Source organism: Bison bison, unplaced genomic scaffold (assembly GCF_000754665.1).
Source record: "Bison bison bison isolate TAMUID 2011002044 unplaced genomic scaffold, Bison_UMD1.0 scf7180017864517, whole genome shotgun sequence".
NCBI classification, from domain to species: domain Eukaryota; kingdom Metazoa; phylum Chordata; class Mammalia; order Artiodactyla; family Bovidae; genus Bison; species Bison bison.
In genome coordinates, this window is record NW_011495070.1 from 6,889,550 (window position 1) to 6,907,155 (window position 17,606).

The window sequence follows — 17,606 nt, forward strand, 5'->3', positions numbered from 1 at the left end:
AAGAATTGATGCTTGGACTGTGGTGTTGGAGAGACTGTTGAGAGTCCCTTGGACTGCAAGGAGATCCAACCAGTCCATTCTGAAGGTGATCAGCCCTGGGATTTCTTTGGAAGGAATGATGCTGAAGCTGAAACTCCAGCTGAAACTCTCCACCTCATGTGAAAAGTTGACTCATTGGAAAAGACTCTGCTGCTGGGAGGGATTGGGGGCAGGAGGAAAAGGGGACGACAGAGGATGAGATGGCTGGATGGCATCACCGACTCAATGGACGTGAGTCTGAGTGAACTCCGGGAGTTGGTGATGGACAGGGAGGCCTGGCGTGCTGCGATTCATGGGATTACAAAGAGTCGGACACGACTAAGCGACTGATCTGATCTGATCTGATGTAAGTTAGGTTTTAGTTGTCTCATCTTGTAATGCTCTGGGTGATTTTATTTGCTTTCTTCCTTGGCCTGTATGTTTTTTATGAGGACTTTTGTAATGTTTAGAAATTAGGGGCCAGTCATTACCCTATAAATAATTCATTTCTGTTTTTATGTGTTATGCTGGAAAATAACAATGTTTGTTTTAAAATACTTTATAATTTACGTTTGTATAATTGAGTAATCACTTGTACTTCTCTTTTTGTGTCCCCATGACTACTCGATTGTTTTCCTTAAGCTTGTTGGGATTATTTTTCATTGAAATAATTAGATTCTATTAAATAGCTATGTTTTTTTCAGTAGTAGTGTATGGATGTGAGAGTTGGACTGTAAAGAAGTCTTAGTGCTGATTGATGCGTTTGAATTGTTGTGCTGGAGAAGACTCTTGAGAGTCCCTTGGACAGCAAGATCAGACCAGTGAATCCTAAAGGAAATCAACCCTGAATACTCACTGGAAGGACTAATGCTGAAGCTGAAGCTCCAGTGCTTTTGGCCACCTGATGTGAAGAGCCTACTCACTGGAAAAGACCCTGATGCTGGGAAAGAGTGAGGGAAAGGGGAGGAGGCAACAGAGGATGAGAAGGTTGGATGGCATCATTGACTCAATGGATATGAGTTTGAGCAAGCTCCAGGAGATACTGAAGGACAGAGAAACCTGGTGTGCTGCAGTTCATGGGATCGCAAAGAGTCGGACACAACTTAGCAACTGAACGATTAAATAGCTGGCTCTTAATCATATGTATATACCTGGAGTTATTATTGAATTTTGTCCTGTCCCTAAACACTCACATTCATAGCAGAGTTCTACTCATATTAAGCAGGAATTCTAAAATTTTGTTCAATTTTCTTTTCTCAAGTGACATAATTTAATGCTGATGGGGAAAAAAAGAAAGGTAAGGGAAGTCTGGCATGTTTCACAATGCGTTAACAGGATTATAGTATCTAGTGAGCAGGTGCTGATGGTCACATTCAGTTCTGCTGCTAGTAAGACCTTATCATTAATTTTAATTTCTAGACCCAAAACTTGGAGTGATGCAGACCAATGATGACTCCCTAATGCTGACACACTACAAAAATGCTGGTGTAAAGTTCTCACAGACCTTTTAATTCTATTCTGAGACTGTGTACTTGGTACTTTGGATTTTTGAAATGCTTTCTGTTTTGTGAAATACTGATTGTGAAATAAAAAAGTTTTTTTTTTTTAATTAAGCTACCCCATTTAAATTAATTTTTAAAAAAATTTTACTGGTTTTAATAAAATATACAAGTTTGGGAACAATATTGTATCCACCTCAGAGAATGGCACAAAATGTCAAAGGACTTAAAACTTGCATGTGAGAAACAGCGAAAAGAACAAAGATGTTTAGCTTGAATGAGAGAAAACTGAACTCTTACGGGCTAGAATCAGTAAACAGAAGCTAGAGGGATATAGAGTTTGGCTCAATACAACTAAAAACATTTCAGTTGAGTGAGCTGGTACCAACGAGAGTTCTGTGACCATTTGCATTAGATGACATTTATTACAGAAGTAGGACAAGATTCTGAAGGGGCTCAGCCCTGGGATTTCTTTGGAAGGACTGATGCTGAGGCTGAAACTCCAGTACTTTGGCCACCTCATGTGAAGAGTTAACTCATTGGAAAAGACTCTGATGCTGGGAGGGATTGGGGGCAGGAGGAGAAGGGGATGACAGGGGATGAGATGGCTGGATGGCATCATGGACTTGATGGACGTGAGTCTGAGTGAACTCTGGGAGTTGGTGATGGACAGGGAGGCCTGGTGTGCTGCGATTCATGGGGTCACAAAGAGTCGGACGCGACTGAGCAACTGAACTGACTGAACTGAGGACAAGATTATTTTTTAAAATAGTATAAAACCAGGAGGGGAAGAAATCATCCTTAAGTTTGTTTTCATGATTGTAATAGTCTGACAAACTGTAGGATATGAAAAGGATAGCATATTGTCTGTGAATGGAAGCTCCAACTAAAAGAATTAAAGGAAAGGGAGAATAAAGGCAGTTTTTCAGAGATTAAAAACATTTAAAAAGTTAAAGTATACTTACTTACAGTGAGTCTGCCTGCAGTTCAGGAGGCCCAGGTTCGATTCCTATGTTGGGAAGATCCCCTGAGGAGGGAATGGCAGCGTACTCCAGTATTCTTGTCCAGAGAATTTCATGGACAGGGGAGCCTGGCAGGCTACAGTCCATGGGGTCACAAAGAGTTGGACACGGCTGAGCGACTAACACACACTCTTACCTACAGTGAAATGCACAGGATTTTAAGTGTATTGTTCTATTAGTTGTCTTTTTTTTTGTTTTAGTTTTGACACATCACAAACCATTGCAGCCTATGCTCATTTTAAGATATGTTGATAGAACATTAACGTCACCTCAGAATAGAGACCTTGTTCCTCTTGATTGTGTATTTTAATTCAGTTTCTGCTTTCACATTTCTCTGTAATCAAGCTTTGTTGGGTCTAAGTATTTATTGTAAGCTAGAACTGACATTGTACTTTATCAACATTTTATTGAGTGCTTACTCGGATTCTTTATATACATTTGTATTTCTCACCTTAACCCTGCAGGGTTGTTAATGTCCACATTTTGCAGGTGACACTGTTGAAGCGCTAATGAATTTAATTCAGCCAGTGATACGCAACTGTTAAGTGCTAAGAATTGAACTCTAGACTGTAGAGCAGTGTTGTCCAATAGAATTTTTTGTGATGGAAATGTTCTATATCTGAATTACTATTACGTTAGCCATTAGTCACATGTGGCTATTTGAACACCTGAGATGTGGTTAGCGTAGCTGAGGAGCTTTGCTGAAAATTACAAAATTTTTTTTAATACTAACTGATTAAGATGTTAAATAGCCATAGCTCTTGAGCGTATAGACTGCAGGTGCCCTTTCTGCACACTTTTCTGCTGTACAAAAGCAGGACTACTAAGGTAGCTACAGGACACTGGCTCTGCCACGCGCCAGCCAGGCTCATATTAAGTTAATAAATAAATGTTTCTTGAATTGCTTTTAGCATATCTAAGGTTTGTTTTCTTTTTAACTTTTTAATTGTGAAAATTTCAAGCATATGAAAACAATGATTCTGTTTATTCTTTTTCATCTGTGACCCCTACCACCTGGATCATTTTGTCAAATCCCAGGCATCATTTCAAAATGGCTGACTTTTAAAGCTAAATTTTGCTTTTATTATTTAGCTTAACTTGAGGCTGAATTCCTTTTAAACAATTTTGAAAAAAATTGCACTGAAGAAAACAATGAAAAGGTATATTTAATACTAAAGAAGATTAATGTTAACATAATGTAATGCTTTCCTTGTGGCTCAGCTGGTAAAGAATCAGCCTGAAATGCTGGAGACCTGGGTTCAATCCCAGAGTAGGGAAGAGTCCCTGCAGAAGGGAAAGGCTACTCATTCCAGTATTCTGGCCTGGAGAATTCCATGCTTTGTGTAGTCCATGGGGTCGCAAAGAGTCGGACCCAACTGAGCGACTTGCACTTGCACTGTGTAATGTTAATGTCGAATCTAAATGGTATATATTTGTGTTACATATAATCTTAAGTCTTCTATTTTAAATCACCTAAATCATTATTTTCTTTTAACATAAATAGCCTAGATTCTTTTACTTGCCATGTCACATTCCCACATCTTTAGTCAGTTCAGTTCAGTTCAGTTGCTCAGTTGTGTCCGACTCTTTGGGACCCCATGAATCACAGCACGCCAGGCCTCTCTGTCCATCACCAACTCCCGGAGTTTACCCAAACTCATGTCTATCGAGTTGGTGATGCCATCCAGCCATCTCATCCTCTGTCATCCCCTTCTCCTCCTGCCCCCAGTCCCTCCCAGCATCATGGTCTTTTCCAGTGAGTCAACTCTTTGCATGAGGCGGCCCAAGTATTGGAGTTTCAGCTTTAGCATCAGTCCTTCCAGTGAACACCCAGGACTGATCTCCTTTAGGATGGACTGGTTGGATCTCCTTACAGTCCAAGGAACTCTCAAGAGTCTTCTCCAACACCACAGTTCAAAAGCATCAATTCTTCGGCAGGGAACCTTTTTTTCCTGTAACAAGGGTTTGGAAAAAAAGGATGAACTTCCTGTTAGCAATAGGTCTGAACTTTTCACAGCTTATCCAACTATTTTATGTATATAAGTAGCCAACTGTTGTGGAGATTTCTTACCCTCCATATTCTTATTAGCAAAATTAGAAATGAGTTTTTAAAAGGGTTAGTGAAATAATTTTCTTGTTGTTGTTCAGTCACTCAGTCACATCCGGCTCTTTGTGACCCCTTGGACTGTAGCACACCAGGCTTCCCTGTCCTTCACCATCTCCTGAAGCTTGCTCAAATTCATGTCCATCGAGTCAGTGATGCCATCCAACCATCTCATCCTCTGCCGTCCCCTTCTCCTCCTGCCTTCAATCTTTCCCAGCATCAGGGTCTTTTCTAATGAGTCAGTTCTTCGCATCAGGTGGCCAAAGTATTGGACCTTCAGCTTCAGCATCAGTCCTTCCAATGAATATTCAGGACTGATTTCTTTTAGGATTTGACTGGTTTGATCTCCTTGCAGTCCAAGGGACTCTCAAGAGTCTTCTCCAACACCATAGTTCGAAAGCATCATTTCTTCAGTGCTCAGCCTTCTTTATGCTCCAGCTCTCACATCCATACATGACTACTAGAAAACCATAGCTTTGACTATATGGACCTTTGCCAGCAACACAATGTCTCTGCATTTTAATGTGCTGTCTAGGTTTGCTATAGCTTTTCTTCCAAGAAGCAAGCATCTTTTAATTTCATGGCTGCAGTCACCATCTGCAGTGATTTTGGAGCCCAAGAAAATAAAGTCTGTCAGTTTCCATTGTATTCCTGTTTATTTGCCATGAAGTGATGGGACTGGATGCCATGATCGTAGTTTTTTGAATGTTGAGCCAGCTTTTTCACTCTCTCTCCCCTTTCACCTTCATCAAGAGGCTCTTTAGTTCCTCTTTACTTTCTGCCATAAGGGTGGTGTCATCTTCATATCTGAGGTTATTCATATTTCTCCCAGCAATCTTGATTCCAGCATGAGCTTCATCCAGCCTGGCATTTTGTATGATGTACTCTGCGTATAAGTTAAATATACAACCTTGATGTACTCCTTTCTCAGCCTTGACATACTTTCCATATTATGACAAAAAAGTCTTAAAGTTGTGACTTTCAGATGCTATGATCTATTGGTATCAGTGCCTCAGCTGAGCTAAGGTGCTGATGGACAGAGCCAGAACACCTAGAGGGTTCCCTTCTGGGCAGGTTCTGCTCTTCCCTGGTGGCTCAGTGGTAAAGAATCTGCTTGCAATGCAGGAGACCGCCTGCAATCCAGGAGAAGCAGATTTGGATCCCTGAGTTGGGAAGATCCCTGGAGAAAGGCAGGGCAACCCACTCCGTGTATTCTTACCTGGGACGTTCCATGGACAGAGGAGCCTGGTGGGCTATAGTCCATGGAGTCGCAAGAGTTGAACACAACTGAGTGGCTAAATCACCACCAGTTTTTTTTTTTTAAACTTTACAATATTGTATTGGTTTTGCCATACATCAACATGAATCTGCCACAGGTATACACATGTTCCCCATCCTGAACCCCCCTCCCTCCTCCCTCCCCATACCATCCCTTTGGGTTGTCCCAGTGCACCAGTCCCAGGCATCCAGTATCATGCATTGAACCTGGACTGGCGACTCATTTCATATATGATATTATACATGTTTCAGTGCCATTCTCCCAAATCATCCCACCCTCTCCCTCTCTCACAGAGTCCAAAAGACTGTTCTATACATCAGTGTCTCTTTTGCTGTCTCGTATACAGGGTTATTGTTACCATCTTTCTAAATTCCATATATATGCGTTAGTATACTGTATTGGTGTTTTTCTTTCTGGCTTACTTCACTCTGTATAATAGGCTCCAGTTTCATCCACCTCATTAGAACTGATTCAAATGTATTCTTTTTAATGGCTGAGTAATACTCCATTGTGTATATGTACCACAGCTTTCTTACCCATTCATCTGCTGATGGACATCTAGGTTGCTTCCATGTCCTGGCTATTATAAACAGTGCTGTGATGAACATTGGGGTACACGTGTCTCTTTCCCTTCTGGTTTCCTCAGTGTGTATGCCCAGCAGTGGGATTGCTGGGTCATAAGGCAGTTCTATTTCCAGTTTTTTAAGGAATTTCCACACTGTTCTCCATAGTGGCTGTACTAGTTTGCATTCCCACCAACAGTGTAAGAGGGTTCCCTTTTCTCCACACCCTCTCCAGCATTTATTGCTTGTAGACTTTTGGATCACAGCCATTCTGACTGGTGTGAAATGGTACCTCATAGTGGTTTTTTGATTTGCATTTTTCTGATAATGAGCGATGTTGAGCATCTTTTCATGTGTTTGTTAGCCATCTGTATGTCTTCTTTGGAGAAATGTCTGTTTAGTTCTTTGGCCCATTTTTTGATTGGGTCATCACCACCAGTTTTTAAAACTCTTTTCTGTTATCCAGATTAGATACATTTTATTGGTCTGTTTTTCCTGTACAATGATTCTTTCCAGTTATCTCCTTTCTAGTTTTGGGTCTATACAGTGAGTTCTGTCCTCATCTCCTCTAAGATGTTGCAAAGGGTTCACTAGTTAACTTCTTCCAACATTTTCATAATAGCTAATTTAAAGTATTGAATAGAAGTCTCTGTATTTGTCTGGTTGATTTTTTTTTTTTTTTCCTATGCAAGTTGAGATTTTCCTGTTTCTTCAAATGCCACATAATCTTGGATTTTATCCTGGATGTTCTGAATATTAGTATCAGACTTTGGGTCTTGTTTTAAATCCTTTGGAGAATGTTAATTTTGTTTTAGCAAATCTGGTTAGATTCAGGCTGTAAGCCCCAACTATTTCTATGGACTGTAGTTCTTACATCAGTTCAGTTTTTAAAATCTTAGTGGTTCTATTGGCTCTGTCCTGCTTATGTGCCATCCAGTAGCTGGTCTGAGGCCTGCATAATCTATCTATTGTTTCAGTTCTCAAAGTCTTGTGTGTTGTGATCAGATCCATGCGTGTTTATGAACCATGGAATCCATAAACATCTTTATGAGATTGCTTTCCCCAGTTCCACCTCCTTTGAGATGTTTCTGATATTTTGTTTCCTTGGCTCCTTATCTCACCCTCTGACTAGAAAGCTGGGGTTCTCTTTATTTTGCTCTGCTGCATACTTTTGTGATCATGCCCATGTTTGGCTAGAAGTTTATCGATTTTATTGATCTTCTCAAAGAACCAGCATTTGGTTTCACTGATTTCCCTTTTGTTTTTTCCTGTTTCATTAATTCTGTTCTTTTTACTTTTGTTTTTTCTGCTTGCTTTGAGTTTAATTTGCTCTTATGTTTCTAATTTCTTAAGGTAGAAGCTAAGATGATAATTGGAGATCTTTTAGAATACAGGTTTTTTCCCCTGACTGCTTTCATAATTTTCTCTTTTGTCCTTATTTTTTAGCATTAGGATTGTGATGTGCCCCTTTTTTCTGCTTGCTTTTTGTTTTGTTTTGTTCTTTTCTTTCTTTGTTTTTTTTTTTTTTTAGTTCATCCTGCTTGGAGTTTGTTGAGATGATTTGTGGGTTTTTTGGGTTTAGAGTTTTTATCAAATTTGCAGTTTTTGATACTTTTCCCACTTTAGTTTTCTGTCCTCTTTTCTGACTCGTTACATGTATGTGCTAGGCCATTAGACCACTTGATATTGTGCCATCGGTAGGAGTTCTGTGTTCTGTCTCTCATTTTACTATTTCATCGTCCGTGTTGGATTGTTTCTGTTACATGTTTTCCAGTTCACGCAGCCACTGAAGTTCTCTGTCATGGTTTTGTTCACTGCACAAGTTTCAGGTTCACTACAGTGTTTAATATTTTAAGCCCATATCATTAACTTTTCATTTTCGATGCTATATTTTTTATTGTACAATCTCCATTCCTTAATAATTCCATTTCTCTATTGAGATTTCCTGTCTGTTTTCTGATTATGTTCATGGTTTTCCTTTCAATCCTTTAAGAGTACATAACAGAAACTTTTAAAGTCTGCCTGCTACTTCTGCCATTATTTCTGAATCTGTTTCTGTTTGATTTTTTTTTTTTCTGTAGGTCAGGGTCACAATTTCCTGTTTCTTCACTTTTCTAATGATTCCTCTTTTTTCATAATGTATATTATGGACGCTAGGATATTAAGTGTCTGGATCTTGTTCTTTTGTAATAAAGTTTTGTTTTGGGAAGTGATTAATTTGCTTGTGCATCAGCTTGTTCTTATTTTTAAGTTTTAATAAAAATGAGGCTGCTGCTGCTGCTGCTAATTCACCTCATTCGTGTCCGACTCTGTGTGACCCCATAGACGGCAGCCCACCAGGCTCCCCTGTCCCTGGGATTCTCCAGGCAAGAACACTGGAGTGGGTTGCCATTTCCTTCTTCAATGCAGGAAAGTGAAAAGTGAAAGTGAAGTCACTCAGTCGTGTCCGACTCTTTGCGACCCCATGGACCGCTGCCCACCAGGCTCCTCCGTCCATGGGATTTTCCAGGCAAGAGTACTGGAGTGGGGTGCCATTGCCTTCTCCAAAATGAGTCTAGATTATCCTTATTCCTAAGGTTTTGAGTATTTAATGTGGCCTAACTGTTTGGCACTCAAATGTCTCCCAGCCATATATAAGCAGCAATAGCTGTTTAGCTCATACTACTTGGTAGTATTTCTTTGCCAACTTGAGTAGAAATCTGCAGTGTACCTGACCAATTTAATATTTGACCAAGACTCTTGTGCAGATTTCTAAAACTTCATAACTGTACAGTTCATTTTGATGATACCTTGCTCTATAAATTTCATCTTTTCAGACAGTTTCTAACTCTGATACCTGCTTAGATCAGTAAGACTACTATGTTTTGCTTTTGTTCTTCCTCTCTATTCTACAGTCTGGAAAATGCCTCTGGGCAAAAAAAAAAAAAAAAGATTTTCTTGAGATTTACCTTGTTTCTCTTCTGAAAGTCCACAGTCCTGTGTTGGCCCTTGTTCAGTGGCTGAAAATAGTTATTTATTTACTTAACCAGTTTCATGCTTGGCAGGAACATCAACTGTATCAGTTATTCCTATACATTTAGAAGCCGTAGTCTCAGTGTATGTTGTCAACATTTAGCACATGGAATTTGAACAGTTCATTCTGTTTTAATTACGTCCTGTTTAGCTTTACTGTTTATGTAGCAGTGTTGATATTTTAAAATTTAGTTGCTTAATGAAAACTTAACAGTCTATAATGTTCTAATATCTTGATACTATTATGATTAATTTTGAATTAATAACAAGGCAGGTGAAGAATAGAATAATATGGCATTCATTGCATGCTAAGGGAGACCCTTATTCATAATTCTGAAATTTCAGGAACTCTCCATATACAAGAATTTCAGAGACAGAATTGTGGACATGTATTTTTATTTAGTTTGATAATTTTACTGTGAAGACTTAATACGTCTGCCTGCTATGTCATTTTACAAAGCTTGTTTTAAATGAATTGATGTGAAATCTTTGCTCACAATATACTATGTAGTATTTCCATCTCTTTTTCCCTAAATAAATTCTCTAAAAAATTTAAGTGTACAAGTTTGGTTAAAACAATATTAAGAACCTTATAATTAAAAAAAAGAAAGAATCTTATTGTGGTAAATTTATTTCCATGGTTCTGTAGAATGAACTTTAGTGATAGTGTTACATGGGAGTTGCAAAAACAAGCAAATTGCTATTTTTTTTATTCATTTACATCTTTTAAATGGTTCAGAAAAGGACACCTTATGATTATATCTTCTATTATATTTTAAGACTGCTTTTATAAGATTGGATTTTGATTAGATAGACACTTAAAGCTGAATTATGCATATATCTGGTCTTATGTTTGGAGGAAAGAAGTTATTGAATGAAATATGATGCACTCTTTCCTATTTTTCTTGTAAACCCTGTATGCCATTAGAGTTTATCCTTGGGCAAAAGCAGAATTTTTTAGGAATTTTTATGGGATAAAGTAAGTTGAATATCTATTGTTATTTTTTCCAGTAAACTGTGAGACTACTACTCTCATTTGTAATGAGTGACCTGTTGTAGGAGTAGTGCTTTTTAGAAAGAAAAATGGATTGAAGTCTGTTTCCTTAAATGCACACTGAAGGTTATGCCATCTTTAATTATTTTTACAGGTCACATTGACAGAGCTAATTGGGTTAGTGGCATTGAGTATAATTTCAATATGGAAGACTACCAAATTTCATTAATTGGGAACATAATCATTAGGAACTGAAACATAATTACTGTTCTGAAGTGTGATAAAGTAAAAAGCTAAGTACTATAGCATCTCATATTCAAATAGAGTGGTTTTTAATTTTCATTTGGCAGACTGAGTTATTTGGGGGAATTTTCTAGTTGGTTAATTGTTTTATGTGTGTTCATTTTTGTCACCTTATTTTTGGCATTTTTATTGCCTATTTGGCTTCCCTGGTGGCTCAGTTGGCCTGCAGTGCAGGAGACACAGGTTCAGTTCCTGGGTCGGGAAGATCTCCTGGATCTTCCAGGATGGCTGCCCACTCCAGTGTTCTGGGAAATCCCACGGACAGAGGAGCCTGGCAGGCTATAGTCCATAGCTGCTGCTGCTGCTGCTAAGTCGCTTCAGTCGTGTCGGACTCTGTGCGACCCCATAGACGGCAGCCCACCAGGCTCCCCCGTCCCTGGGATTCTCCAGGCAAGAACACTGGAGTGGGTTGCCATTTCCTTCTCCAATGCATGAAAGTGAAAAGTGAAAGTGAAGTCACTCAGTCGTGTCCGACTCTTATTGACCTCATGGACTGGAGCCTACCAGGCTCCTCCATCCATGGGATTTTCCAGGCAAGAGTACTGGAGTGGGGTGCCATTGCCTTCTCCAATAGTCCATAGGGTCACACAGAATTCGACACGACCAAATTGACTTAGCACGCAGGTACGCACGCACTCATGCACGCACTGAATAAGCAAAGAAGCAAAAGGTGAGATAAAAGTTGAATTTGTTGATTGGAAGATCTGTTAGATGACAGCTCTGGGCTTTAATAATACTTAAAATGTTAATAAAATTTCTGTATGTGGTGCAGAGAGCTCTCAACCGGGACTGACTCAGAGAGGGCCTCAACTGATCAGCCCTCCAGCACTTCTGTAGGTATTTTGCCCCTGACTTGGTTTTTAATTGCTGGCAGGAGATGCATGAAGGATCCCATGCAGATTTTGGGATGTCTTTTTTTCTTAATAGTTCCATCATTTTCAGTACTCCGTCCTACAGAATAGCTCAGCCTCTCTGAACTTCAGTCTTTGTCTCTTCATCTCTGTGGACTGTCGTGTGCTGTTTCAGACCCTTCTTCCTGTGCTGTGATCTGTAGAGCAGTGACATTACCCAGTGTATCGTGTCCCTCCCCCGCCTCCATGGTTCACAGCCCGTGCTGCCTCTTGTCCAGTGTCTGACAACAGTTATTTTATGCATTTTGTCTCATTTTGTTGTTTAAGATAAAAGGACATATTTCTCCTCACTTCACTGTGGCCAAAAGTGGAACTTCCCTTACTGCACTTTACAGAAATAAAATTGTAGAAAGCTAATTAAATGTTTTAAGAACAATGTACTTAAATTGTTCTTTGTATGTATGTTCTTGTTGTTGTTTAGTCTGTATGTCTTTTCCGACTCTTTTGTGACCCCATGGGCTGTTGGCCCACGAGCCTCCTCTGACCATGGGATTTCACTGGCAAGAATACTGGAGTAGGTTGCCCTTTTCTTCTTCAGGGGACCCTCCCAACCCAGGAATGGAACCCTTGTCTCCTTCATTGACAGGAGGATTCTTTCCCACTGAGCTACCAGGGAAGCCCTTGATGTAGTTCCTGGAAAACAGTGAGAAGTCATGAGTATTGCTTTTAATTAGCGTCCTGTAATGACTTTTACTTTTATTATAAGAAAAAGGTTGCTTTAGCCTTTCTGCTGAGTGAATAGGAACACTAAATTTAGTTGCTTAGTCTTATGTTTCTTTGGCTGTGTATGGTTAAGTTACTGTTTCTGCTCTCCCCTCCCTTGTATCCCTCAGATCACCTTGCCTGTTGATTGTGGGAGAAGCAGAGAGTTAGGAAGCTATTGCAGAGAAACTAGGACTGATGAATCTATTAGAGGATGGAAGTCTCAGGGATGAAAGCACAGAGGATAATTAGGTTTCTTGTTTTGTCATCTGAATGAGGTTGAGTTGAAGGAAATGCATCTCTTGAGATGGTAAAGACGATGAAGAATAGATTCTCGGGAGGGAAAATCAGTTGTGTTTTGGACTGTATATTAGGTTTGAGATGTGAACAATAAAATAGAGATGGTGAGTACATAGTTGATTGTAGAACAGCTCTATGGTTGGCTTCTGCATTGAGCTTTAGCCAGTTGATTTCTTGGTGCTGAATGTAAAATTTTACATTTTTGTTTCTACACATTTTTCTCCTATGATTTTATTATCATTTGCATTAACTATCTCAGCCAGATTTTGAGTGTTATTGTTTCAAAAATTAAGACTAAAATTTGTTTAAACTTAGGACAGTAAATTCTGACATAAATTATCATATCTTTAAGGTGCAGAGGTTTTCTGTAATGAATACAGTGCTTTAAAAATTATTGTTATGAAAGCACATGTTGATACATTTATAGAAAAAGAGAACTTGGAACTTCATTACCACATTTGCTCACTTGTCTTTTCCTCATTCTGTCATTGTGCTTATATCACAGTATTTTGATAAATCAGAACTAAATATTTACATTTCTATAATTATATGTATATTATTTATTATTAAGCCAAATATTACACTGAGACCATAATTTCTTATATAAGCCTTTATTTTCCCTGGAGTTAAAATCTGTCTTACTTATTCACTTGGTTTTCTGTAGACTCATTGGTCATTTTCCCCAAATGTGCCTGTATTCTGTCATGTGCTTATAAATAATATTTTCCATATTATGAAGTACACAGGTTCCATTTTTGACTTTGCTAGAAACCTATTCCATGGTGGCCTCTGGAATCCTGTTTCATTTTGGAGTGGTTGTTCTTTTTTCTACATTAGATTACTTATTTACTAAGTTCCACGTTGTCTTTTTTGTTTGTTTTGATTTCTTTCAATAACTTCCTAAGGAAGAGTGCAAAGATAAAATTTTAACTTTCTAAGAAGCCTTAAAATGTCCTTTTACTTACATACTTGATTGACAATTTAGCTGGGTAAGGAATTCTGAATTTTGAAGACTCTGTGTAGATATTTTATAACTTTCAGCAGTATACCGTTTTTACTTTAGAGTAAACCTTCAGTGCTGTTCTGATTACATGTCCTTTTTATGTGACTTGTTTTTTTTCTCTCTGGAAGTTTTTAAGGACCTTTATTTCTTGGCTTAGAATTTTCATTATGACATGTGTGTCTTTTCCCCCCTTCTTTAATTTGCATGCACTTGTTTGTCTCTTGTGGCTTCAGAGACTTCTTTCCTTCAGTTAAAAAGAAAACGTTATTTTAAAGTATAATTTCTACACCCTCCACCCCAATTTTCACATTATATTAACACTTGTTGGACCTTTTGAAGTCCGCTAATGCTTGTCTTATTTTTTCTAATGTGTGTTTTGTCCCTTTGTCTACCTTTTACTTTCTGTATTTGAACTGTCTATATGAAAAAAAAAAATTTGGTTGCTCAGTATGACTTGTTTTTTTTTTTCTTTTCAATTTTGAATGTGGAATGTGACTTGTAGGATCTCAGTTCCCCAACCAGGGATTAAACCCAGGCTACTGCAGTGAAAGTGCCAAATCCAAATTACTAGGCCACCAGGGAGTTCCGTGTGTGTGCGTAATTGGCATTTTTGTGGAATTTAGTATGGCAGTAACATGAGATCATTTTGTTGTGTTTAACAGAATCAAAAGTGCAGCACCAAATTTAAAGTTTACATTTTTTACTAAACTTAAATTTTTTCTTTTTTCTTTTGACAGAGGTGTTATGAACATAAACAGTACAGAAATGGATTGAAATTCTGTAAACAAATCCTCTCTAATCCCAAATTTGCTGAGCATGGAGGTAAGTGTAAATGTAGTAGACTGGCTTGTAAGCATAAGTAGGGAAGGTTCTGCTTACTTATCTGATTTCACTTATTTGGGCTCTGTTACTCCCAGATGCCAAGACTATTTTCCAGAGAGAATGGACCTTATCCTTATGTCTGTGGGAAGATACTTAGTATTGAGTTTATTGTTGAGAAAAGGATAACATGATCTTCTTGAGTTCTGATTTATTTCTGCTTTAAATATTAGCATCATAGGAAGGGCAAAAGAACCTAGTAAAACAAATATACTAATTTAAGTTTAATAAGTAAGTTTATTTAAAATGGTTACAAGAAAATTTTGCTTGACAACTTTGGTTGAGCAGAAGAAATTTTATTCCTTACAATAAACTTATTCAGAAAGTGTCCATTTGGGCCTTTGCTCATGAACCAGCATCTTCTTATTTAGAGCATTGTATCTTAGCTTTTCAAGACAGTCATGTTTAAGACATAATTTATACATATTGTGAAAGTTATGTAGCTTTGGCCTGTGTGAGGGTAGAAGACTGGACAGTGAGACGTTTGTAGGGTAAAGGCAGAGCTTGTAGCTCAACTTCGGAAGAGACAGGAGCAGTGAACTCTCACAGGTCTCATTCGTTAGTTAGGAAACATGGTTCTTTGTTAATTTGATAGTGATCTCTTAGTATTGAAGAGAGAGAGTAATAGTTCTCTGTTAGCTTTCTTTACTCTTGCATACTTTCATTATAATAACATTGTTTAAAGACAGAAAGCAGTGGGTATTAAGTGTGTAAAATTTTCTTTCTCCATTTCCTTCTGAAAAAATAGTTTTGCTTGGGACTTCCTTGAACATCCAGTGGTTGACTCCGTGCTTTCATTGCAGGGGGCACAGGTTCAGTCCCTTATCAGGGAACTGAGATCCTGTGTGCCATGCTGCATGGTGTATATATATATATGCTAGCCAGCTGTATATTAGGTTGTTTTATATTCTTTCCGAGAGTATGTGTAACAGTAATGTAACTTAGTGGTATAGACACCATAGAGTTTGAGTACAGCATAGAACCAGCTTTCATTGTTTCTAAAGTGTACTTTCCCCTCATATTGGAACACATCTGAAATCAGGTTGCATATGAAGTGTCATAATTTAATTGCAATAGTGTTTAACAGCAAAAAGTTATGATTTATTCTAAACTTACAGACAAGCTACATTTTCATGAAAACACTTGAAGGAGTTTCTTACAAGAATAGATTTTTACCTGTTTAACAACAAAGTGTTACTTTCTACAGTACCTTGCTAATTTGGCTAATTGCCAAATATATTTTGTTTGTTTGCTTCTTTTTTCCTTGAATTTATACAGATTTATGATGATTAGTACATACTTTTTTCTTTTTTTTGCTTCCATTTCTTTATCTGTACTTTACTATAAATATTGATTCTTCCTTTCTATCTTTAATCCTTATCTTTTATACCTAACTAATTTTTCTATAAATTTTAATTTGTAGTCCTAAAAGTTAGGCAGAGTAACCATAATGAATATTTTATACTCATTTGTGTTTCATAGAATATACATTGTAAAAGTAGTATTGCTTTTTCTCTTTCTGAAAATTAGTATTTTCCTCAGCTCTTTGGATTGTGAATGGTGGATGTCTGACATCTTTAGTTTGTATTTTTAATATAATCACAAAGAATCATTTTAAAATTGTAAAAATCAGAAATGTAGATAATTGATGCATATATTTTAATCATTGAACAGTGAATTTAATTTCTGTGTAACTTGGGTTCACAGAGATAAAGGATTGGTTTAATTAGATCATCCCATGGAAAATAATTTTGTCTTGTTACCATATACATTACCAGATATTCATGCATTTTTGTATCTTTTTATCTAAAAAACAGTTCTAGGGAGGCCTATATTATAGAAATGTGTAGTTACTTCATTTGTCAATTAAAAAATTTTTTTAATTCTGTAAAAGCCTGGACATTTTCCCAATAATCTCCTTGAAGTTTTAAATACTTAAGATAATGTAACATTTGTTTTTGAGATTATAGTACCTTTTTTGTTGTTGTTGGTTATCTTTAAGTTCCTTTCTTTTTTTTTTTTAAATAGAAACTCTGGCTATGAAAGGATTAACATTGAACTGTTTGGGGAAAAAGGAAGAAGCTTATGAATTGGTTCGTAGAGGTTTGAGAAATGACTTGAAGAGTCATGTGTGTATCCTTTTTGAGATATATTTAAGGGTTGAATTGGGATGGCTTGAGTTTAGGCAGCAATTTGAGAGTCAGAAGTTTTAGATCTCTCGTATTGTGTAACTCAAGAAGAGATGATTCTTTCTTCAGTTGAGTACCATCAGTTGCCTTCATTCAGGAAACATTTTTGTATACCTACCATGGCCTAACATTATAACTATTTACAGATAAACGGGGCTTGCCTATTTTAATATCTGTGAAAGCTCTTCCCACACTTAAAGAAGAGGCACCCTGCCAGTTTCATCATAGCATGAATTTAGAGAAGGATATATGATAAGGCATGTTAGAAGTCAAGTATAGTGTACTGATTAAGCCCAGGGTTTGGAGTATGCTTCACTTAGGCTTGAATCTCAGCTCAGCTTCTTTTTAACTGTGATCTTAGAGCATAGACCTCAAGTGTAAGATGAGAATAATCATACCCACTTCACTGTGGTCTTGTAAAGATTTAATGATGCTTAATATAGTCCCTGATAATGCTAAGTACTGTATGAGATAAATTTCATTTCATTAAGGGAAGTGTGAGAGTCAGAACAAGTACAAATGTCTAAGGGAAGATAGAGACAAAATTGTGGGTTGCTATTTTTTAAATAGTTTTAAACAAATATTTCTTTACCTGTTTTGTTGGCTAACAGTTTTAAGTGCTGAAACAACAAATTTTTAAGTGTTAACTTATATGCAGAGTACATGATGAGAAATGCTGGGCTGGAAGAAGCACAAGCGGGAATCAAGATTGCCGGGAGAAATAGCAATAACCTCAGATATGCAGATGACACCACCCTTATGGCAGAAAGTGAAGAGGAACTAAAAAGCCTCTTGATGAAAGTGAAAGAGGAGAGTGAAAAAGTTGGC

General features: G+C 37.6%; 1 protein-coding gene across 1 annotated transcript in view; it reads left to right on the top strand.

Annotated features, from left to right (window-relative positions):
• The window catches only part of NAA15 (N(alpha)-acetyltransferase 15, NatA auxiliary subunit), a 75,822-nt gene that overhangs the window by 14,280 nt on the left and 43,936 nt on the right, over positions 1-17,606 (top strand). Inside the window, exons 2-3 of the mRNA XM_010830286.1 lie at positions 14,448-14,532; positions 16,618-16,722. Of these exons, the coding sequence (XP_010828588.1) occupies positions 14,448-14,532; positions 16,618-16,722 (190 nt within the window). The remainder of the gene's footprint in view (positions 1-14,447; positions 14,533-16,617; positions 16,723-17,606) is intronic.